Source organism: Mustelus asterias, chromosome 3 (genome assembly GCF_964213995.1).
Source record: "Mustelus asterias chromosome 3, sMusAst1.hap1.1, whole genome shotgun sequence".
Classification (NCBI taxonomy): Eukaryota; Metazoa; Chordata; class Chondrichthyes; order Carcharhiniformes; family Triakidae; genus Mustelus; species Mustelus asterias.
Window position 1 is genome coordinate 145,768,647 of NC_135803.1, and position 24,070 is coordinate 145,792,716.

The 24,070-nt window shown below is 41.2% G+C and overlaps 1 protein-coding gene across 2 annotated transcripts in view; it reads left to right on the forward strand.

The window, feature by feature from the left end:
- The window catches only part of LOC144491691 (guanine nucleotide-binding protein G(i) subunit alpha-2), a 238,866-nt gene that overhangs the window by 100,013 nt on the left and 114,783 nt on the right, over positions 1-24,070 (forward strand). For both annotated transcript variants that reach the window (XM_078209874.1, XM_078209875.1), the window contains exons 2-4: positions 3,849-3,891; positions 4,398-4,539; positions 15,617-15,777. In XM_078209874.1, the coding sequence (XP_078066000.1) occupies positions 3,849-3,891; positions 4,398-4,539; positions 15,617-15,777 (346 nt within the window). The remainder of the gene's footprint in view (positions 1-3,848; positions 3,892-4,397; positions 4,540-15,616; positions 15,778-24,070) is intronic.

Sequence of the window (24,070 nt, forward strand, 5' to 3'; positions counted from 1 at the left end):
TCCATGCTTCTTTCTTAAGCTTCCAGCTCTTTCTACAGTTTATTTGCTTTCCTCTGGTTAACCTTGGCTTTGGACTCAATCAAGCACAGAGCAGAGCGCAAATATTAAACAGACTTGCATAATCAATCGCAGAGCAATTGAACACTTCATATTCCCCGCCCCCTTTACAAAACTGAAAGGCATATTTTAAATTATATTATCCCAAGCAACAAACATGTACATTGAATCATTACTTCAAGTTCAGCAGATCCATTGTTCCTAAATACACAATTTCTTTGAGATCAAAGGTCTCAGATGACTGCGCTGAGATCTACAAATTTAAGGTTGTGGTTCTGAGAGATCAACTTTACAAGGCAGATGATCACCACCATGCCGTCCCTCAAGACAATGACCTACACATCAGTGACATCTGGCTACCCTCACTCAAGAAACACAAATCAGCAGCAAGGATGTTAGCATGTACAGACCTATTACAAACACAATAACCTGACCAATCGTAAGACTCCATTCTCTACGATATATGACTACTTATTCCTGTCATTCCTTCAGTCAAAGGACAATGTACTGCCCAAAATAACTTACTAACTCTTCTAAGGAACTTTTTGAAGTACTAATTGTTCCTTTTAGACCAAAGTTGTTTTGATATAATGACTGTAAAATCATCATCCTCGTCGTTACTGCGCTCACCATGGAAATCCTTGACGGTTTTTGTTCTGCAATGATTCAAAAGTAACTTTAAAAAGGGAATTAAATAAACTTGGAAAGGAAAATTATTTAGGGTTTAGCGGAAAGAGCAGGTTGTTGGAACTAATTGGATAGAACTTTCAAAAGAGGCTAGGTGTGATGGACTGGACAGCATTGCTTTGTGCTGTAAGATTCTGTGATAAACGTTGCATAAGCTTTTCCAGATTGGTAATTTTAAACTGCTGATATTTGGTGTGCAAGAGATTTGGTTCCTTGTGGGATGAGCATGACGCAAGGGGAATAAGAAAACAGAGTGCGTATTGCAGCACGCAGGGATCAGCCAGACCTGCAGCAGCTATTGATTATGTCGAGAGTTTTGAGTGGTGTATAATTGCATAATCTCTCGGATTGTGGTGGTGGAAATTTACACTTCAAAGCTTTGTCGTTTTCTGAGGTAGTTAACCATATTATTTCAGTGCCTTGTTGTTTTCCTTTGAGCCCATTATTGACATTCGTCTGCTGCTGCGTTAACTGCATTATAGCATTTTCACAAATATTAAACCTTCTGGAAATATATTTCAAGATACATTGTGAGAAAAGATATTGGACTTGGAGTGAAATTCCAGAACCTCATAAACCATTCTACCAATAACCTGCCTACAACTCGAGTATAAACTAAGCACAGCTGTTTAGAAATCCAAAGAGAAAACTTCTATTCCATTGAATAAGTCCTTGCCTTCATTTTGAAATGACCACTTTTGAAATTAATTAGCCAATGATTGAGTTAATAATTGCATCAACATTCCGAATCATCTTCCAGTTCAGTCTCAGAATAACCCACTTTTATCAATATGGATTTGCTTTAGAGTCACTTTCTGATGCTCCCATCGCAACTTGGTGAGGTCAACATCTTGAAACTTCTCATAGAGAAGCCAAAAGGAAAGAGGAGATTATTATCTCTAAATGGAGGACGCTATTTCCATGCACAGCACTTCCTCCCCTGTTTTCCATCTGATGCTTAGAAAAGAATGACATTTTTAAAAATCAAAAGTAGCAGGTAATTATGGTGAAGGGTCCATCAAGAAGAACATGGGGGAAGAAATGAATATTTGACATGACATTGATAGTATTATAGTTTGCAATCAGATTGAAATGTTGATGCATATAAGTAGATCAGTAGAATGCAAGCCCAAGAGAAAGATAGTGACATTCTGTTAGTCATTGAAGGAGCTGTGTGTGTGGAGCTTGAAGATCTGATAACAGTAGAAATAACCCAGAGAAGGTCATCAGGTATAATTCCAGATTTTAGCTATTTTGTTTTGCCCAGTCTTCCAAACCAGGTCGACTTTTATTAGTGAGAGTAAAATTGTTATCCATGGTTTATTGTATGTGTTGGGCGGTCTGCCAGTGAGAATTTGGTAAACCTGGTGAGTCATGTAATTTGGGCACAAAAAGTTAGATAGAGAATTTTCAATTTGTATCATGTGTTTACTAAAGGCGATGTCTCTTAGCATCAAGCGTTTGACAATTCCTGTCTTCTTTGGTTCTGATGGTGATTCTGCTGGGGCAGAGTTCAGTGCAATAAATAAAAACATTTGCATTATATATTTTTTTTAAAAACTGAGGGAGAACAGATGAGAATTGAACCCAAGATGAATGTTAGATCATCAGTTGACAAACTTTCAGTTTATTATAGGGTGGCACGGTAGCACAGTGGATAGCACTGCTGCCTCACAGCGCCAGGGACCTGGGTTCAATTCCCTTGGGTGACTGTGGAATTTGCAAGTTCTCCCTGTGTCTGCGTGGATTTCCTTCGAGTGCTCCCATAGTCCAAAGAAGTGTGGGTTAGGTGGATTGGCCATGCTAAATTGCCCCTTAGTGTCAGGGAAATTAGCAGGGGTAATACATGGGGTTACGGGGATAGAGCCTGGGTGGGATTGTTGTCTGTACAGGTTCGATGGGCCGAATGCATTGTAGGGATTCTATGATTTGAATTTCCAGTGTTGTTTACTGACATATGTTCAGGAATGGCAAGCTCCACTTATCCAAAAGATCATATGTGAGGAATTTTAGTGGTTAAGGAACCAGAGCAGCAATTAATGTTTCTGCAGTTTGACTTGAGCTTACAAGCTATGCAAAGTGTAGTATCGCCCTGACACTTGGAAAGTTCCTCACCCATCTCTTTCCCTTTCCCATACTCCCCACTGTACTGCATGACATTGAAGCAAAAAGCACAGTAATATCAATAGCTGATTAGATTGCCATTTTAACAAATGTAGGTTGGCAAAGGTGAGATTATGCATCAGGTGCTCACCTGTATTTACAGGGCTGAACTGGTTTACAAAAATTGCTTGTTATATTTGGGTGATTTTCAACTTTTCACCTCTGTATGCATTTTCTATCTAAGCATTGTCTTCATTAGAAAAATGTCTTGCCATTGATTTTTTCCTTCTGATGTGTGAGGTAATATTTGCAGCGTGTAATGTGTTTTAGCCACTATACCTTATGGTGCGATGTCTGGTTACATTGCTATTCATTTAAGTGGAGGGCAATGAACATTTTATATGCATTTTAAAAAATGAATTGCAATTAATTTGCAGTGGCTACATTCAGTGGCTAATACAAAGTTCCGCTACCCTTTTGGGAAGGAAATGTTAATTTGCTGTACAGTTTCATCTAATCTTTATTCCACTGCTCCATTTAACTTTTCAGTAGCTAAAATTTTATTGAATTCCAGTAATGATTTTTTAAAAATTGCTTTTAAAATCACCAGCAGAATGATGTTGAGGGATAGAATTCAGCAAGTGTCTTCATTTATCCATACAATGGATAGATTTTACAATGGTATCCCAATTGCAAGAGCTCATAAATTCATTTTTTATTTTAAATTAAGAAAAATGATGCACTGTGCGCTTGTGAAAAATCTGTTCTCTCTTCCCCTCCCCCTCCAGCAGAATATCATCTACATCAGCATTAGTATCTTGAATAGGGAGGTAGGTAAATTACCTCAGTGCAATTCATCACTTCCTAAGTATATACTTGAATCAGTACAAATCAAGTGTACTGTAAAATGTTAACTACTGTATAGTCTTGTGAGGTTATGTTGTAATACTTCATTATTAAATTCAAGTTCTTGAAAGCAATCTATTATTTTATCTTGACAGGTGCTGGAGAATCAGGGAAGAGCACAATTGTGAAACAGATGAAGTAAGTATTCTCCCTGATGTTTTAAAGAATGTCCGCAGTCTGTTCTGCTCTCATTCGTGCACGACTCTAACATAGTCTTATAAACCCTCACTAACACATGATCCTTACTCTAACGCTGCTCCGCATTGTCACCTTCAGGGGGCAATACTGCTGTCTGCACCGACAGATCATCCCACCCAGACCCTATCCCCGTAGCCCCACTTATTTGTCCCGCTAATCCCCCTAAACTACACACCTTGGGACACGAAGGGACAATTCAGCATGGCCAGCCCACCTAACCAGCTTGTCTTTCAGATGGGGTTTGCGGGGGGGGGGGGGGGGGGATTAACTAGAATGTAACCCTCTTGCGAGATTGCAGGTGCAGCATTGTCAGAGGCTGAATGAAATGGGTTAGGAGGTGGAGCGAGGGCCACAGTTTCATGGACATTATTTTCTCTCTGGCTGTGTGATGTGACAGGGATAATGGAGTTGCACGGATTTTAAGGATTTCTTTCATGGCCCCCCAGGATTATCCACGAGGATGGATACTCAGAAGAAGAATGCAGACAGTACAAAGCTGTGGTATACAGTAACACCATCCAATCCATCATGGCCATCATCAAAGCCATGGGAAACCTGAAGATAGATTTTGGAGAGTCTGGCAGAGCAGTAAGTCAAATCAATAGTCCAACTAGCTCATTTCTTGTAACTGGCTCTACATGTTTGATAGTACTGCTTTCTGTGTGTTATTGACTGTGTGGTAATATCAGGGCAAACAAAATGGTGAAGAAACTGTGAAATATAATCATGTTTGAATACATTAACCATCTCTCTCTCTTTCACTTTTCTTTTTCTTTTTGCCTCCTTTTCCATCGTTCTTCTCTTTTTCCCCCATTCCTTTCTCTGCGCCTTCTTGCATGAAAGCATTCTTTTCTTCCTCTTTTTCTTGTCTCCACTCATCTTCACTTGCTGGTATGGAACTGCGGAACTGTTATACCTGGACTTAACTTGTTAGATTCCATGGTAAAGCAGAATGGTTTTTGTGAATTTGGCCATGATTACACCTCTTAAATTTCAGTCTCCGGAGTCCTCCCTCAGATCTATCAAGTAGAGGCTTGAGAAGAGGAAAATCCTCACCAGTATCTTGCTTACACCCGATGCATCAAGATTAGCTGGTCCCTGGGAATGTTATCCTGTTGATATTTTTAGATATACGGGGTTGGGGAACCACGGAAAATTAAAGCATGGACCAGCTCTATTTTTGTGGAGTTGATGCATGTAAAATTATGCTGTAAAATTAATAATTGCTGTGCTTTAAATGGGCACCGCTTTTGTTAAATTATGCAAATGATCTGAATATTTCGCAGTTGTGATGGGGAGTTTGCAGATTTTATCCTATCGTAAATATTTAGCTATCCAATTTTTAATACTTGCAATTCCATTCAGACCTAAAGTACTTCAAAGATTGTGAAGTGGTATTTGAGTAATTTGCAAAAAATAATTGTAACTATAGACAAGGAGAATAAAAGCCTTGAAACCTAAAAGCTTGTGAATCTGCAGCTGTCATTCTGTAACATCATGAAAGCATCAATGAAATGCAACTGCGAAGATTCTAAGTATAAATTGCACACCCATTGCAAGTGTGTAAAACTCTTTATAGAGGAATAGCTTTTGTGTTATGCTTTTCTATAGCTATCACTCTCCTGATACCTATTGTTCACATTATTCACTGATTGCGAACAATGCTTAATGAGGCTTTTCCTTTACATTTGCTTAAAATGAAATATGTTGTTGGCACTGGCTTCATGCATTGTGTTATGATCCCAACTGATACAATACAGTCAGGTCCCAGAATAGAAACACTGGCTCAATAAACCCTAACCTTTTTGTTCAGAGATGTGAATGAACATTCATAGGACTGCCAATTAACTTTTAACAAAAGAATACAACATTTATTGAACACGAAAAGATTGACAATAATACTCCTTCACCCCTGTATCTTCACAGATGTATACAGATTTTTAAGGATAACACAAGTTGCAAAATATACTATAATGTTCTTGGTAAGTGTACGAGCCATGTGAACTGGCAGGCTAACTGTGGTCAGATACACCACACTCAGAAAGCAAGTGGCCAATAATACCCAATACCACCCCCCCCCCCCCCCCCCCCCCCCATGCCAACTGCTTTCACTGAAACGCTAACTTCCACATGAGTGTTTCCAGTCTCCACTCTTGACGAATATGCCTTGGAATCTTCTCCCAAACAATGCTTTCTTTCAAATGCCTTCACCAAGGATCCACTTCCAGGATTTCAATCTCTCCTTCAGTATTCCTCTGCCATGGAACACCATGTACATTCAAGCTTCCGCACAATTTCTCAGGTACCCAACCATGCCAACAGAACACCACTGCTTCGCAGGCTGTATTACCTCCGATGTCTGGCTTCTCGCTATCCAACTTCTCCAGGTCTGCATATTTTGGCTGCCTTTAATTGGGAGTGCTTCTCTGCCACTTTCTTTAACTTCAGTGAACAGTGTCTTGGCCCATTGACTTCAGTCTTTCTTGGACTTCTTTTTCATTCCCTGGTTCCTAGAACTATCTGTTCTTTAGCTTCTGGGACTTGCTTTTTTCTCCTTACTCAATTATCCTGCCTCTCTGCTGTCAGTTGCTGAGAGCTACTTTCTTCTCAGGTACCTGGTTCCAACTGAATCACAAGCGCTTATATTTTTCAATGCAAGCACCTGGTTGCTAAGCAATTGCTTAGTCTTTTTCTATAAACCCTGTTTGTTTTCAAGTTGTAAACCCTTTAATTACAATGCAATCTTAAAATGACCAATACTCTTCAGACATCAGGCACCTTTGTTTCACGTGAAGGTAACTGAAGTTACCTTTCTTATGCAGAAACTCCAATTTAAACTTGCTTGGAGCTATACCTTGTTTCTAATACCCACAAATACAAATAATTTTACCTACAATTACCTTTGTTTCCTAACAATTATTGTTGTGGACTCAAATAAGACAGACCTAGGTTTTGGAGAGCGACACTATATACCAGTCTGCTGGTTTATTCTCTACCTGATTTTCCCCTCTAGACATGAGGCAAGCATAAAGCTGGTATTAAATGCTCCATAAAACACATTTTTGCAGACAAACTAGAAAATATTTGGCAACCCAAATGTTGATATCAATGAATAAGGAAAGTTGTGCTGTTTACGTTTTGAAGTGAAGGGCGCAGGAGGAATAATTCTGAGTGCAGGGGTTGGCTGCAAGCAGCCTCCTGAACTGAGGTCCAGTGAGCTGCCAATGAACAAACACACCCTTCAATCATTGACTGACTTTTCCAACAATTATTCCCCCCCCAGTGTGCTCCCAGCACCTAAATGTAAAAAAAAATCATCGGCTGTCTAAAATTCTTGTCATTCAGTCATTCAAGCTGAACCAGTCCATGCCAAATATTGTATCAGGTTGAATCCAGTGATGAGCTACAAATCCCTCAAACTACCCAAGACTGTTTACTTTTCCACATGGGCTGGATGGGCCATGCTACCACCACCTCCTGTACGGTAACCACTGTCCTGCACAACAATACCCACTTCTATTTCTACCACTACTTTACACTAAACCTTACCACTGCTTTTGTCGCTTCTAGATTCAGTTTCCCTAATGTTATCCTCACAGGCTTCCCACCCTTCAAAAACCAACTTGTCCAAAACTCAGCTGGCTGTATTCTGTCTGATGCCAAGTTCCACTTGTTCATCATCACCATTCCCAGATGATCTTCATTGACTTTATGCATTTCATTGTTTTTGACCAAGTGGTTTGGTCTCCTATCCTAACTCTTTCGTCATGACTTTTATTTCTTGGGGAAAGAGAATATAATTGGGGACAATGGCTTGCAATTCTGTTATAAGGTGTAAACACCTTCTAGACATCTTACTTTGTTCTGTTATATTTCAAGACTTTCTAACTTTTTGGAATGGAAAACTCAGATACTGCTAGGATTCTAGGCTGAAAAAGAAAGTTAAGTGAACAGCTGTTCTTCCCCACAGTTTTTATCAAATCTCGGGGTTGTACGTTGAAATAATGAGGGTGGTGGTGGCATAGCGGTATTGTCACTGGACTAGTAATCCAAAGATCCAAGGTAATGCTTTGAGGACCCGGGTTCGAACCCCATGGTAGATGGTGAAATTTAAATTCAATAGAAATCTGGAGTTAAAAGTCTAATGGTGACTATGAAGCCATTGCCGATTGTCGTAAAAGCCCATTTGATTCACTAATGTCCTTTAGGAAAGGAAATCTGCCACCTTTACCTGGTATGGCCTACACATGACTCCAGATCCACAGCAATGTGGTTGACTCTTAACTGCTACTCAGTTAAAAGGCAGTTAGGGATGGGCAACAAATGCTGGCCTTGCAGCAACACCCACATCCCATGAAAGAGTAAAGGAAAAAAACAGTAATTTTTCTATTGGGCAATTCTGCTGTATCTGATTTCCAGCAATTGTTCGGATCTGAACTGTTCTATTTCACAGGGAATTTACAATTACAGTAAAATGAACTAGCATGCGCAAGGAAATGGGTGGTGCCGACTAATGAAAAATGCCAGTTAACGGAGAGTTCAATTTACCAATGGAATATGGCGTAATACCTATAGAATGAGCTTATAAACGCAAATACTCAGGAAGTAAATAACAGTGTTCTTTTTACTTCCTAATCTTCAACAGTACATAAAACAAAAATCGAAGCATAAAATAATACAGTATGTAGATTCTGGATAACTTTGTAATTGCTTCCAGTTGGTAAAGTGATTCAGATTAGGAGAACATCAGAAATTCCAGTTGGTAGATTGCTGGATAGCGCAGTTTGCTATAATTTGATAGGCTAGGTTGTTCAGTGCTGTTTTGTACGTCCTTATTGTGTTGGACACCCTGGAAACTGTACCTTTTCAGTAGTTAGTGCAAGTAAGTGTAATGGGTGCAAGTGGGAAAGAGGTTCAGCATTTTACATTCCGTTTTACTGTTCTTCAGTGGATGACTGATGACTGACTGTTACACAAGTCGCAGATGGTTTTGAAATCCCTAATGATACAGATGTTACTCAATTCACTCCGGTGACAAGCTGTTAATGAAAGGATTAAGAAAGCATATTTCAGTATCCTTTGCACTGCAGTTGATTAAAGTTGCAGCATTACTTTATGGTGAAGTGCATTTCCACACCTCCCTTGCCATCAGCCTTGTGCAGAAATTCTTCTGTGAGGTCATTATTGCAAGATAATGTCAGACGGGGAAGGGCAGTCAGACCATCTTGATTGCATCTGTCTATCCCCCTCCCACCAACTGAAGCATCCAGTCGTAAATGATGCCAGGATTTTCACCTCTTTTATCCTATTCAGGAATCCACTGCTTGCGGTGGTTGTTGTGTGTCGAGGAAGAATGCCATTGATATTTGTTTTGATTTTCCTTTTTAAATCTTAAATTTAAATTAATTCATTTGAACTTTTCCTTTTGTCCAGCACTGGGATTTAACACAATTTTCCAGGCTAACCTTTTTCTAAGCTATCTTTTATATTTCCCAAGCTCATGCATAAGAATTAGGAGCAAGAGTAGGCCATTGAGCCCCTCAAGCCTGCTGTGCCATTTGATTCTGGCCTCCGCTCTACTTTCCTGTCTACCTCCTATTTCCTTTGACTCCTTTGTCAACCAAAAATCATTGCTGGGATGCCACCTTTCCAAGATGAAATGTCCAAGTTTTCCCTGTCTTCTCTTTATAATAGGATGTGGGTGTTGCTGGCAGGCCCATTCCTAATTGCTCTTGAACTGAGCAGCTTGTTAGCCCTTTTCAGAGGGCATTTAAGGGTCAACCACATTGCTCGTGAAGGCTAGATCATGTAAGGATGGAAGATTTTCTTCCCTAAAGGGCATGAGTAAACTAGATGGGTTTTTACTACAATCAGCCCATGTCCCAAGCAAGAATAAAAATAAATCAGCCTGTAAAAATTCTTTATCCTGCCTCCGTCATTTCATGACCTCCCTGGATGCTGTACTCAAATGTGTGTTTCGCTCAGAGTGCTGTAATTTGATTGTGACTTTATCTGACTTGCATTAGGTATTTCACTCAACATTAGCTTTGTTGTTTGCTCTGTATTGATTAGACATAATTAGCCCCTCAAGCATGTTCCGTTATTCAATGAGATAATGGCTGATCTGTGACCAAACTCCAATCTAGTAAGGTTCCAAGTTGTCTCCCAGCTTAATCATTAACTATTTTAATGCCATTGACAGAGTGCATGTTACATATATAGAAACATAGCAATTCAGAGCAGAAGTAGTCAATTCAGCCCTTCGAGCCTGCTCCGCCATTCAACCAGATCATGGCTGATCTCTCCCTGGTCTCAAATTCACCTCCCAACCTGTTCCCCATATCCCTTTAACCCATTTTCTTTTATCAGTGTTGTCCATTTTTCCTTCCTATAGCCACACCATTAGAAAATGTCATGAAGGCAGCTCCCAGCCCTTGACCTAGGCCTTGCTGCAGGGGGATTACACTGAGGCAGCAGTTGGCAAGAGCCTGAGCTTCCCCTTTCCCCAGGAAGGTCAAGTCTGGTGATTTGAGAACACAGGAGCTTGGCGGTTAATTTATTTGAAGTTTGTTTTGAAAGTTGGTTCCAACATCCTGTTTCCATGAGTACTGTTTATTGCCCGTCTTCGATCTATTCGTTTCTCTTCCCAAAAATCAAAATCAATCTGCAATCTTAATTGCCAAGAACAAACTGGAGGAATTATGGTATGTGTAACTGTTTCAATGAGGAATTAATTGGCATTTCTGATGTGTGTAGAGATTGGACGATTTGGGCTTTGATCCCTGAAAAAGTAGTTGACCTTGACTTTTACATGAGGTAAATAAAAACCGATGGGTTTTTAAGGCCAAAAATCATGGGGTTGACCTATACACAAGTAGATATGGTATTTGTTTATCCAATTTGTGTAATTCATTTAATTTTACAGCCTGTTCCAGTTTGGTATGAGATCGAGTTCAGGTCAGTTAGCTAAAAGAGACACTCGTGATGGTCTCAGCACTGCGTTTGATTTGTGGTGAGTGTGGAGGAGAAACTTACGAACCAATTTTGGCAACCTATTGCTATTGGTTCAGCATTTGATGAGAACACTGTTTGATTGGTTCCTTTTGGAATGAGTGAGAAATTAGAGGTTGAGTAGTGATTTTATTTTATTTGGATCATGGTGTGTTATTGTCATTAATGGTTGCGACTCAGATACCTGCTTTATTATAGAATAGGAATCATAGAATAGAATCGTAGCCCTGGAGGGCCAAAGGACCTGTTCTTGTGCTGTAATTTTCTTTGTAATCCCCACAGTGCAAAAGGAGGCCATTCCGCCCATCGAGCCTGCACTGACAACAATCCCACCCAGGCCCTATTCGCATAACCTTACGTACTTGCCCTGCTAGTCCCCCTGACACTAAGGGACAACTTAGCATGGATAATCCATCTAACCTGTACAACTTTGGACTGAGAGAGGAAACCGGAGCACCCGGAGGAAACCCATGCAGACACGGGGAGAATGTGCAAACTCCACACAGACAGTCACCCAGGGCTGGAATTGAACCGGTGTCCCTGGCGCTGTGAGGCAGCAGTGCTGTCCACTGTGCAACCATGCGACCCTATATCACTTTTCCCTCCCCTGATGACATCACCAGAGTCATGGATAAAACGTATTTTGATTTTTTTTTAAAAAGCCTAGCTTGTGCTTTTTAAAAAATCTGATGTTTTATGAAGATTTTATTTGATTCTTAACATGTCTTTTAAACCATTTTAAATAATTTTCCCACCTCATCAAACAATGGAAACTCAAACAATTCAGGAAAAAAGGAAAACAAATTAATGCAGCTGGCTGGAAACTGAAATTTACAGATTCGTGAGGGAAAATTTTTAGCTGTTAACCTTATTCATAGAAATCATAGAAACCCTACAGTACAGAAAGAGGCCATTCAGCCCATCGAGTCTGCACCGACCACAATCCCACTCAGGCCCTGCCCCCATATCCCTACATATTTTACCCACTAATCCCTCTAACCTACTCACCTCAGGACACTAAGGGGCAATTTTAGCATGGCCAATCAACCTAACCCACACACCTTTGGACTGTGGGAGGAAACCGGAGCACCTGGAGGAAACCCACGCAGACACGAGGAGAATGTGCAAACTCCACACAGACAGTGACCCAAGCCGGGAATCGAACCCAGGTCCCTGGAGCTGTGAAGCAGCAGTGCTAACCACTGTGCTACCGTGCCACCCCATTATTGAATGCTAACCACTTAAACCTTTCTTCTGCTTTGGCTATTTCGTACTCTATCCAGTTATGTTGTTCCTGTGCAACAGCACACTAGTGTATACTGGGTTAATTTGTATTTGTTAATATCTGTGTGGCAATAACTATGTTTCTTGGACAATGCACTTCATTAAGTTCCTAGGAGCCATGTGTAATTTGATAATACCAACGTTCTGTGTGTTATCCATAACTCTTCCTGTAAATCCTTGATGGTGGAGCAATCTAGAAAAGGGAAACTAGTTGTCTCCCTGTCCGGTACAGAGATTCCCTATTCTGAAGATGATTAGTGATGTAGAAATAAAAATTGCCTATGCGATCTCATTCCGTGGTTCAGTGCAAGTCCAGGTGGGGAATGAGAAGTATGTAACATCATAAGGTCTCCAAGCCTCCTCCTTTTCATGTCCACCAATACATCGAACTGTCTTACTGGTACCAAGATTAGAAGCAAGTAGCTTTATCGCCTGCCTAAAACCTATCTTTTCAAGAGAATCCTGAAAATGACATTCGGCAGTTGAATTTTCCTAAGCTGTACTAAAGGAATGAAAATGTCTTTTCATCAGTCTTGCAATGGGTATTTTTCAGAACATGACAACCACATGAATTATGAACTGTTCCTTTTTTTAATAACTTGTAAAAGTGTACTATTTTCTTCACCTGTACTTTCCTTGAGTGTACGTGTGTGTGTTTGAGAGAGTGGATGCCATTGAGTTAGATTTTGGGGTGAGTGCTGAAATAAACAACCATCTAGTGAAACTGGAATCATTGGGTATCAGGGGCAACACTCCACTGGTTGTAGTCATACCTGGCACATAGGAAGATGGTTGTGGTGGTGGTCAGTCATCTCAGCTCCAAGACATTTCTGCAGGAGTCCCTCAGGGTAGTGGTGTCCTAGGCCCAACAATCTTCAGCTGCTTCACCAATAACCTTCCCTCCATCATAAGGTCAGAAGTGGGGATGTTCGCCGATGATTGCGGGATGTTCAGCACCATTCGTGACTCCTCAGATACTTTTGGGTGGCATGGTAGTACAGTGGTTAGCTCTGCTGCTTCACAGCTCCAGATACCTGGGTTCGATTCCCGGCTTGGGTTACTATGTGTGTGGAGTTTGCGCATTCTCCTCGTGTCTGCGTGGGTTTCCTCCAGGTGCTCCGGTTTCCTCCCACAGTCCAAAGATGTGTGGGTTAGGTTGATTGGCCAGGCTAAAATTGCCCCTTAGTGTCCTGAGATGCGTAGATTAGAGGGATTAGTGGGTAAAATATGTAGGGATATGGGGGTAGGGCCTGGGTGGGATTGTGGTTGGTGTAGACTCGATGGGCCGAATGGCCTCTTTCTGTACTGTAGGTTTTCTATGATCCTATGATGAAGCAGTCCACATTCAAATGCAACAAGATCTTGACAATAACCAGGCTTGGGCTGACAAGTGGCAAGTAATATACGCGCCACACAAATACCAGGCAATAATCACCACCAATAAAAGACACTCTAACCACCGTCCCTTGACATTCAATGTTACCATCACTGAATCCTGCATCGTCAGCATCCTTGGGGTAACCATTAACCAGAAACTCAACTGGACTCACCACATAAACACAGTGGCTACAAGAGCAGATCAGAGGCTAGGAATACTACGGCGAGTAACTCGCCTTCTGACTCCCCAAAACCTATCCACCATCTACAAGGCACAGGTCAGGAGTGTGATGGAATACTCCCCACTTGCCTGGATGGGTGCAGCTCCAACAACACTCAAGAAGCTTGATACCATCCAGGACAGAGCAGCCTGCTTTATTGGCACCACATCCACAAACATCACTCCCTCCACCACCGACGCTCAGTAGCAGCAGTGTGTACTATCTGCAAGATGCACTGCAGCAATTCACCAAACATCCTTAGACAGCACCTTCCAAACCCACAGCCACTTCCATCTCGAAGGACAAGGGCAACCGATACGTGGGAACACCACCTGCAAGTTCCCCTCCAAGCCACTCAGCATCCTGATTTGGAAATATATCACCGTTCCTTCACAGTCGCTGGGTCAAAATCCTGGAATTCCCTTCCTAATGGCATTGTGGGTCAACCCGCAGAATATGGACTGCAGCGATTCAAGAAGGCAGCTCACCACCACCTTCTCTAGGGCAACTAGGGATGGGCAATAAATGCTGGGCAATAAATGCTGGCCAACCAGCGACACCCATGCTCCACAAGCAAACCGAGAAAAGCTTGCTGCTGGCTATTCAAATTGTCCACACACTTGAGCTATTTAAAAAAAAAATCTTCCTCTCAAAAGCTTACTGATTACGAATAGTTGGGAGGGGAACAAGGACAGGGTGGATGCTGAAAGGTGGTTCCCCTTGTGGGAGAGTCTGGGACCAGAGGGCATAATCTCAGAGTAAGGGGTCATCAATTTAAGACTGAGATGAGGAGGAATTTCTTCTCTGAAGGTAGTGAATCTGTGGAATCTTTTACCGCAGAGGGTTACAGAGGCTGGGTTGTTAAGTGTGTTCAAGGCTGAGATCGATTTTTAATCAGTAAGGGAATCAAGGATTATGAGGTAAGGCAGGAAAGTGGAGTTGAGGATTATCCCATCAGATCAGTCATTAACTCATTTGAATGGGAGCGCAGACCCGATGGACCGAATGGCCTACTTTTGCTCCAATGTCTTACGGTCTCTGTTATTGGGGCCCTAGAGGAGGCGATGGCCTAATGATATTAATGCTAGACTATTAATCCAGAAACTCAGCTAATGTTCTGGGGACCCAGGTTGAATTCTGTCACGGCAGTTGGTGGAATTTGAATTCAATTTTTAAAAAAATCTGGAATTAAGAATCTACTGATGACCATCAAACAAACCATTGTCAATTTTCGGAAAAGCCCATCTGGTTCACTGGTGTCCTTTTGGAGAAGGAAATCTGCTGTCCTTACCTGGTCTGGCCGACATGTGACTCCAGAGCCACAGCAATGTGGTTGACTCTCAATTGCCCTCCATGGGCAACTGGGGATGGGCAACAAATGTCCCACAAATGATTTTTAAAAATGAATTAGTTTGAACATTCACAGTCTAGTTCCTGGACAAAGTGGGACAAGCATAAAATGCTACTAATTTGGTCTATTGCAGAAAGCACCAATTCTTTGGGATTAAAGCATATTGTTCAAATAGAGGGAGATTTATTCTTCAACTGGTTGTACTGCACTTGAACTGGGATTGCTTGATGCTAATGTTGATTGGCATGTCCCACCCATATGATGTGTTAAGATCTCCAAACGGTGATCTTCATGGCAAAATGACTATGAATTTGTTTTGTTTTAAAAGGAGAAAGGCAAGCAGTATCTCCAGTAGGAGTCAACTGTGAAGGCTGACCATAACTGGAACCTTCTAACATTTGTTGCTGTGTTCTTTCTTCAGGATGATGCACGCCAGCTGTTTGCGTTGTCTGGCACTGCTGAGGAGCAGGGCATCTTGCCTGAAGATTTAGCAAATGTGATCAGAAGGCTCTGGGGCGACGCTGGAGTTCAGGCTTGCTTTGGTCGATCCAGGGAATACCAGCTCAATGATTCCGCTGCTTAGTAAGTCTCAAAAATTGTTTTTTTTCTCTTCGCTGCATCAGTTTGGGTTTGACTGCTTGGCTGAAAGAAATGCACTGCAGATTGTATCTGTGGTGCCACTAAACATTTGCTATGTCTTTGATCAGATCTAAACCAAAATGTCCAATATTGCTTTACTTTAATGATCTCTTGTGAAGGTTGCATTGCCACCAATAACAGACTTCTTGGCAGCCTTTGGGGATGCATTTAATTTTATCTCATAACCACAGGTTTGGCTCAAATATTTTTTCAATCTGTCTGATTGCTCTCAGTGCAATTCTTGAAGTAACTTGATCTATCTTTTTGTTTTTTATATATTCTGCTTTTATAGTGGGAGGGTGCTTACAAGTATTGATCCAAGTTGTGATCATTAACTGTAGTGAAATTAGAATGAATTGCCATTAAGGGGGATATTATTAAACATGTAGTTTTGTGAAAGTACTTGATGTGAAATCTGCCAAGGAAATTTGGATCTATATCCCTAGAAAATGATAACCAATAATACAATATATTCCAGGAAGTAACTGTTCCCAAATAGCAATGACAAAGACTGATAGCATGGCATACTTTATAGTAAATACTGCAATTGAATGTAAACTAAAAGAATAGCCACTTGAACTGTGCAATGATCCTCAATGCTTTCACTCTTCAAATAATGATGCTTCTTTCAGAAGTCTGACATTCCAAATGTAAACATCGCTGGGCAAAATTTGATTAACTTTCCTCTTTTATTCCACCTCCATTGGGGAAAAAACCCTCTTTTATTCCACCTCCATTGGGGAAAAAAAGACAGGGAAACCTCCCCAATGGTTTGAGAAGCATATTGTTGTACACCCAAAATGACATTGTGAATGGATAGCTGTGACGTGTTCTACATGATTTCAGTGCTAAGGGGAATCTAATATTTAATCTGGTGGTGCATACTTGGTGCGTACAAGATTTTTATACAGAGGATGCTTTTGAGTGGTAATATGGATGACGGTGTATACTCAAATGTCATTTATCTCCCTTTCTACAGTTAAGAACCTGTCCTCAGCAATTTGGATAATTAAATTTTCAGTTTATAAAACTGAGTTAATTAATTCATTTTTAAATTGAGACCTCTGAGGTTTCCGACTGTGCTCAGTATGTCAGTTTCCTGATTCTTGAGGAGATGTAACTCATGCCCAGTTAAAATGTCTTCTGGAAAAGCTGCAAGGAAGATGGTGCTGTCTCCGTACCTGGCACATGGTAGGCTTCAACTCGAGCTATTCCAGGACAAACAGATGGACGGGAACCTAACAAACAGCTGATGACTAGCTGAAAGGAACAGATTTTATGAGAACAGGGTTTAGTAAGAAATACTTCATAGGCCCAACCATAATACAAAGCTCGGCTAGACTACCTTGAAGCACTAAAGTCTTGGCTTTTGCTTAATACATCCACTGACTATGTATGCGTATGGTGTTGACTACAATAGCACTGTGGCTTGTGCTGCAGGTGCATTCCATTAGTCTCCGTGGTAAATTGTGACGATTTACACCAGGCTGTCACCATTCTAGTCATAGTCATACAGTGCAGAAAAGGCCCTTTGGTCCATCGAGTCTGCACCGACAATAACTACCACTAAAGGCACACTAATCCCATTTTCCTGCATTTGTCCCATATCCTTGAATGTTATGATATTTCAAGTGCTCATCCAAATATCCATAAATTAATGGCCATGTAACACTCACTGTCTGAAATAGTGGTGGGGGATGCGATGGTTAGAGGCACGGACAGGCGGTTCTGCGGGCGTGAACGAGACTCCAGGATAGTAGTCTGCCTCCCTGGTGCCGGAGTACTGTATGTCTCCGAGAGGGTAGGAAGCATATTAAAAAGGGAAGGTAATCAAACAGATGTAATTGTACACATTGGTGAAAATGACGTAGGTAGAAAGAGCAGGGGGTCATACGAGAGCAATTCAGGGGGGATACAAACGAATGGTCTAGTTGGACCAATGAGCAGCACAGGCTTGGAGGGCCGAAGGGCCTGTTTCCTGTGCTGTACTGTTCTTTGTTCTTGTTTGTTCTTTGTCTGGGCTCAATTTTGTGTGAGTGGGGGTTATGTAGGGATTGTGCAATCGTCATCCAAGCTATTTTTCTAAAAGGAAAAATGCTTTGATCAAGTAACATTTAGAGCACATGTCTAACAATGGTAAATTGGTGTTCTCACTAAGAGCTACTTTAACCTGACACCCAGAGGAATAATCTGCATTATTAAAAAGCACTACTGTTCAAGAATAAAAGGGCCATGAGTAATTGTTCAGGATTGATTGTACCGACTCCCACAGTTCTTAGACTTCACGGAGGGAAATGAAGGAATAGATCCACTAAACTGTGTTCCTGCTAAAGTGTGCTATGTTTTATTTTATTTGCTATAGAAAGTGGCTTTCTGTAGCTTATCTGCACCCACTCCAACGAGTATGTTTGCCAAATTTGAGGACGATTTCAATCAGGATGTTTGAATTGAAGCTGTCCAATCTCATTTCATTCGAATCCTTTTAATGATCAGTCTTTTTGTCTCCGTTTAATTCATCCACTTCGAGGGTGAATTTCATCAGCACTTTGTGTGACTCCTGCTATGAGGCTGAACCTCTCCTGAGGTTAACATTGATGGCACAGTGAATATAAGCGACAGAACGTTTAAACCGAATAATAGCCGTGTCTGTTATTGTTAGGTATTTTGGGTAACAGCAGCTTTGTGAGAGTCTTGGTTGGTCGCAGCAATTCAGCGACTTTATTCTGATTCTACTCGAATAGGATTCTAATTCATTTAACAAGCTGCAATTTTCCATTGAAAGATAACCGTGTTCATACAGCAATAAAATACTTTGTGGTCACATTTAAATGATTTAAAGTTGATGCATCACTGCGGTAGTTCAGTGACCTAATTGTAACAAAACTGTAATGCCTTGTAATGGCAGTATAATTGCTAAATAATGCATTGACCATGAAATGGTGGAATTCGATTTCTTGACGATATTACTGAATAAATCTATTAAGCAGGGGAGACTTGATGTGTACTTTTGAGCAGTTGTGGTTACTCCAGTAGTCTTGCACCTATTGGTCTTCTCATACTTTGGGTGCTGGTTGTCTTTCACTTTGAAACAGAGTCTGTAAAGAACTTCCCTTGTTTCTGTCTTGTATAGCTATCTGAAGCATGCAGTATAATGTAAAAGACGTGTTTCCAATTTAAAATAATCTTCCTCACCTGAGCCTTCATTCCCTGCATCAAGATGTAAAACATTCCTATCTGATGGCCAACTTCAATCACCGCGCACACATTTCCCTCCCAAGTTGGGCAGGCCTAGTATTCAAGGGTCAGAAACTGCGGGAGCAACATGCTGCTGATATTGGTAGATACTTTTCTGGTCATAATGAAGATTGGTGTCTCCTTTCTTTCTCTAAGCTGACCAAGAACTCACTGAGCCAACACCAGCAGAGTGTATAGAGGCTCTCTTTTTGCATATCTGATGCACAAGTAACATAGGTTGGTGTAAAAGAATATAACATCTTGCATAGGAAGGAGTTGACCCTCAGGTCTTCTTCCACAAATGTTTTTCTTTTCTGATGTTGCTTAATTCTTGCTGGAATAAGATTCCCCAATGTTTCACCTTGCAGAGTACGAGGGTGAGCCTTTCCAGTGAACACCTAACAGACTATTCTAAATCCAAGTACTATTCTTAACATAATTTCCACACATGCAGGTAATTTGAGCTTTTTCCTTCCTCTGTTGTTGTGCTGATTGAGATCAGCTTACTCGGCATCACCTAGCAGGACTAGGACCTTCCTGGGTTTGTATGGATCAATTACTGACCTATTGCAAAGTCATGTGGAAGCCATGCAACCTAACTCTCGCGAAGAGACCATTTCACAGCCTACTCTTGCATGCCTCTTTCCTCTATGCAACCGTCTCCCCCTACAGTTATGTCACTGGACTAGTAATCCAGAGGCTTGGGTTAATGCTCTTGGGGCACAGGTTCAAATTCTATCATGGCAGCTGGCAGAATTTATATTCAAATTAAAAAATAAAATCTGGAATTGAAAGCTAGTCTCAAGTACAACTGCTATCAATTGCTGTGTCAACCCATCTGGTTCAGTGATGTCCTTTAGGGAAAGACATCTACCATCCTAAAAAAATAAATCCCAAAGCGACTAGTAGGGTAGAGAAAAGGGAACCAATAGATTTACTATACCTATATTCCCAAAAAATATTTAATAAGGCGCTGAGTAAAAGGTTAATTGGCAAGATAAGGGCTCATGGAATTGGGAGTAAGGATTGGGTAATGATGGAAAGTAGAGTGGGCAGAAACGGGACTTTTTCAAGTTGGCAGATAGTGAAATGCTGCAAGATAAGGTGGGCAGAGAGAGATTAGAATAGAATCCCTACAGTGCAGAAGGAGGCCCATCGAGTCTGCACCGACAACAATCCTACCCAGCCCTATCCCCGTAACCCCGCATATTTACCTTGCAAATCCCCTGACACTAAGGGACAATTTAGCATGGCCAATCAACCTAATGTGGAGATGCCGGGGTGGGGGGGGGAATTGAACCTGAGTCCCTGGCGCTGAGAGGCAGCAGTGCTAACCATGGTACCACCGTGCACAGTGGTTAGCACTGCACAGATTTGTTCTACTTGTTGAGTAAAATAGCCTCACGATAAGAGGCCAAGCATTTAGGACTAGGGTGGAAAGAAATTAGTTCACTCAAAGGGTTGTGATTATTTGGAACTCTCTACCCCAGGAAGGTTGTGGATACTCCATCTTTGAATACATTTGAGGCTGAGGTAGACGAATATTTGGTGTCTCGGAACCAGATGTGGGGAGTAGGCAGGAAAATGGAGTTGAAACCCAAGGTTGTCCATAATTGTATTGAATGGTGAAGCAGGCATGGTGAGCTGTAGGTCTACTTCTGCTATTTCTTATATCATATGTTCTTGTATCCATATCTGGCCTGGCCTCCATGTTACTCCAGATCCAGAGCAATGTGGTTGACTCTTAATTGCCTTCTGAAATGGCCTAACAAGCTGCGCAGTTCAAGGGCAGTTGGGGATGGGCAACAATGCTGGCCATGCCAGCGACACCCACATGTCACGAAAGAATTTAAAGAACAGAATCGATCGCATTTGATTTGCTTTATTATTGTCACATGTATTAGCATACGCTAATCATAATTGATTTTGCTGCTGCCTCGGCAAAGCAGCCAGCATAATTATGAACCCCATGCACCCCGGACATTCTCTCTTCCACCACCTTCCTTCGGGAAAAAGATACAAAAGTCTGAGGTCACGTACCAACCGACTCAAGAACAGCTTCTTCCCTGCTGCTGTCAGGCTTTTGAATGGACCTACCTTGCATTAAGTTGATCTTTCTCTAGACCCTAGCTATGACCATAACACTACATTCTGCACTCTCCCGTTTCCTTCTCTATGAACGGTACATTTTGTCTGTATAGCGCGCAAGGAACAATACTTTTCACTATGTTAATGCATGTGACAATAATAAATCAAATCGTACAGTGAAAAATATTGTTTCTTGTGTGCTATACAGACAAAGCATACTGTTCATAGAGAAGGAAAGGAGAGAGTGCAGAATGTAGTGTTACAGTCATAGCTAGATGAGTAGCCCTCCTCCCAGACATTTGCTAAATGTCTGGGAGGGGGCTACTTTCCCACCTTCATGCTGTGTAGACCTATGTATTAGTAGGGGAAGTACAGAGCATCGCATCCTTTACCATGGCCTTTTCCTTGTACGTATGTAAAGACCTGATTATTAAATTAGAATAAAATTACATTGGGAGCCAATAATGGCTCAGATGTGTAAAATATATTATTCTTGTGCTATATTTTATTGTAAACTATTAATTTTAATCTAATAAACCATAATAAGTAACCAAGCATACGCTGAATTCTGTTTTCTACCTGAGAAACCTTGGAATGTTTGCTCATTTAAAGACACAAGACAAACACACACCATTAGGAACTGATAAGTTCTTAAGGCAAGTTAACTCCATGAACAATGATTTGAAAGTTCTTGCTGTCAAGTGGTTTTCGGGTATATATTTGTTTACCATCACTTGAGATAAGACATTGTGCTTATATAAGTAATGCACTGATTTCCATTCAAAGTTTATTTGCTTTTCAATAATTCCAGCGAACTAAATTCTTCCTTTTCACTCATTTTATCAAGTTCCAGCAGGGTGGATCTCTCTACTTTTACTGACATTATGTCAAGATCCTGAATAGGAATAATTTGTCTCGATTACCTTGATTTTGTCTTTTAAAGGTAGACTTGTTGCATCTTCTGAATTCTGAAATTACGGTATTTGACAGATGCATGTTTACATCTCAGGCCAAATGTAACTATTTTTCTACATCAGCCGAACCCTTATTTCAATGAATATTCAAGTTAGAGGAAAATCCTTAACTTCCCAGAGAAACCCAATTAAATATCAGCTTATATTGGTTTGTGTTCTAACAAAATATCACTTCACTGAAGTATATATTGCTTGTTTGTGCACACAAACTGATTCTTACACTGTCATTTTATGAATTTATTTTGGATTTTAGACTGGTAGATGCTGAAAATATGAAATCAAAACAAAATGCTGGAAATGTTCATCAAGTCTGTCAGTATCTGTGGAGAGAGAAAGTGTTAGGTTCCAAGTCAGTGGCCTTTCATCAGAACCAAGCTACACAATATAATACATTACATCCAGAATATTTGAGAAGTTAAATGTCCAGCCCCTACATCATGGCTGCACGATGACTGGAGTACGGGGGTTGCACTGCAGGAACTCCCAAACTTTCAGACCCTGCCATCTAGAAGGACAAGTGCATAGGAACACCTTTATTTCAACATTTGCCACGAAGTCAAACAGTATCATGACTTGGATCTATGCCACAATTCCTGAATAATTTGGTCAAAATCTTGGGCAGTCTCAAGTGCACTAGCATCAACACAATCGCCTCACCTTCACCAACAGGGTCTGTGACAGTTCAAGAGTATCAAGAAGCACCATCAATTGTTGGGCAATAAGCACCCAATTGGTTAGATTCCCCTTGTGCTTTTTTTGTAAAGAAAACCATGCCCAATCTTTAGTAGTAAAAGTAGCTGGTCTCCAATTTTACTATGGCATTGTGTTAAATTTTATACCTTGCACCAATTTAAGTAGTGAAGATCTAGGAGATCTAAAGTGAATTAGCTTGTCACCAGTCACTTAAAATCTTTAAACTATTTCCAAAGATGTGCGGGTTATGTGGATTGGCCATGCTAAGTTGACCCTTAGTGTCAGGGGACTAGCTGGGGTAAATGCATGGGGTTATGGGGATAGGGGCTGGGTGGGATTGTGGTCGGTGCAGACTCGATGGGCTGAATGGCCTCCTGCACTGTAGGGATTCTATGAAATTTGGTAGTTGCCTGCAAAAATTAATGAAAAAGGTTGATGAAGCGCTAGCCTTTATAATGAGAAGGCGGGAGTATAAAAGGATAAAGTTTTCCTGCTGCTATAAGAAACCCTGTTTCAACCACATTTGGGTGCTATAGTTTATAGGGTATTGATCTCTAAGATTGCAGTGCAGATTCATCAAGATGTTAGCAGTGCTCCAGTGATTTGATTGAGGAATGGCTACATAAATTAGGACTGTTCTCCTGGAGTATAGACGATTTAAGGGGTGAATAGATGAAAAAAAACTTAAGGATTTTGAAAGGAATCAATGGAGTGGGTGGAGGGGTGGGGCATCAAGGATAAGGGGCTATAATTTTAAAAGCAGTCAAGCCATTCAAGAGATGGGAGACATTTCATAGAATCCATAGAAAAGCTCCAGTGCAGGAGGCCATTTGGCCCACCGAGTCTGCACCGACCACAATCCCACCCATGCCCTATCCCCATAACCCTAATTATTTACCCTACGAACCCCCGATACTAAAGGGACAATTTAGCATGGCCAATTAACCTAACCCGCACATCTTTGGAGTTTGGGAGGAAACCGGAGCACCCGGAGGAAACCCCCGCAAACAAGGGGAGAATGTGCAAACTCCACACACACAGTGACCCAAGCCGGGAATCGAACCCGGGTCCCTGAGAGGCAGCAGTGTTAACCACTGTGCCACCTTCATGCAAACGATGGTAGTTCTGTGGACAGTCAAAACAGCACCAGATGCTGGCTCAGTTGATTTCAAATTTAAGATGGATAGATTTTTGCTGGTCTGTGGTGTTAAAGGAAATGGGAGTTCGAATTCAGCTGAACCATGATC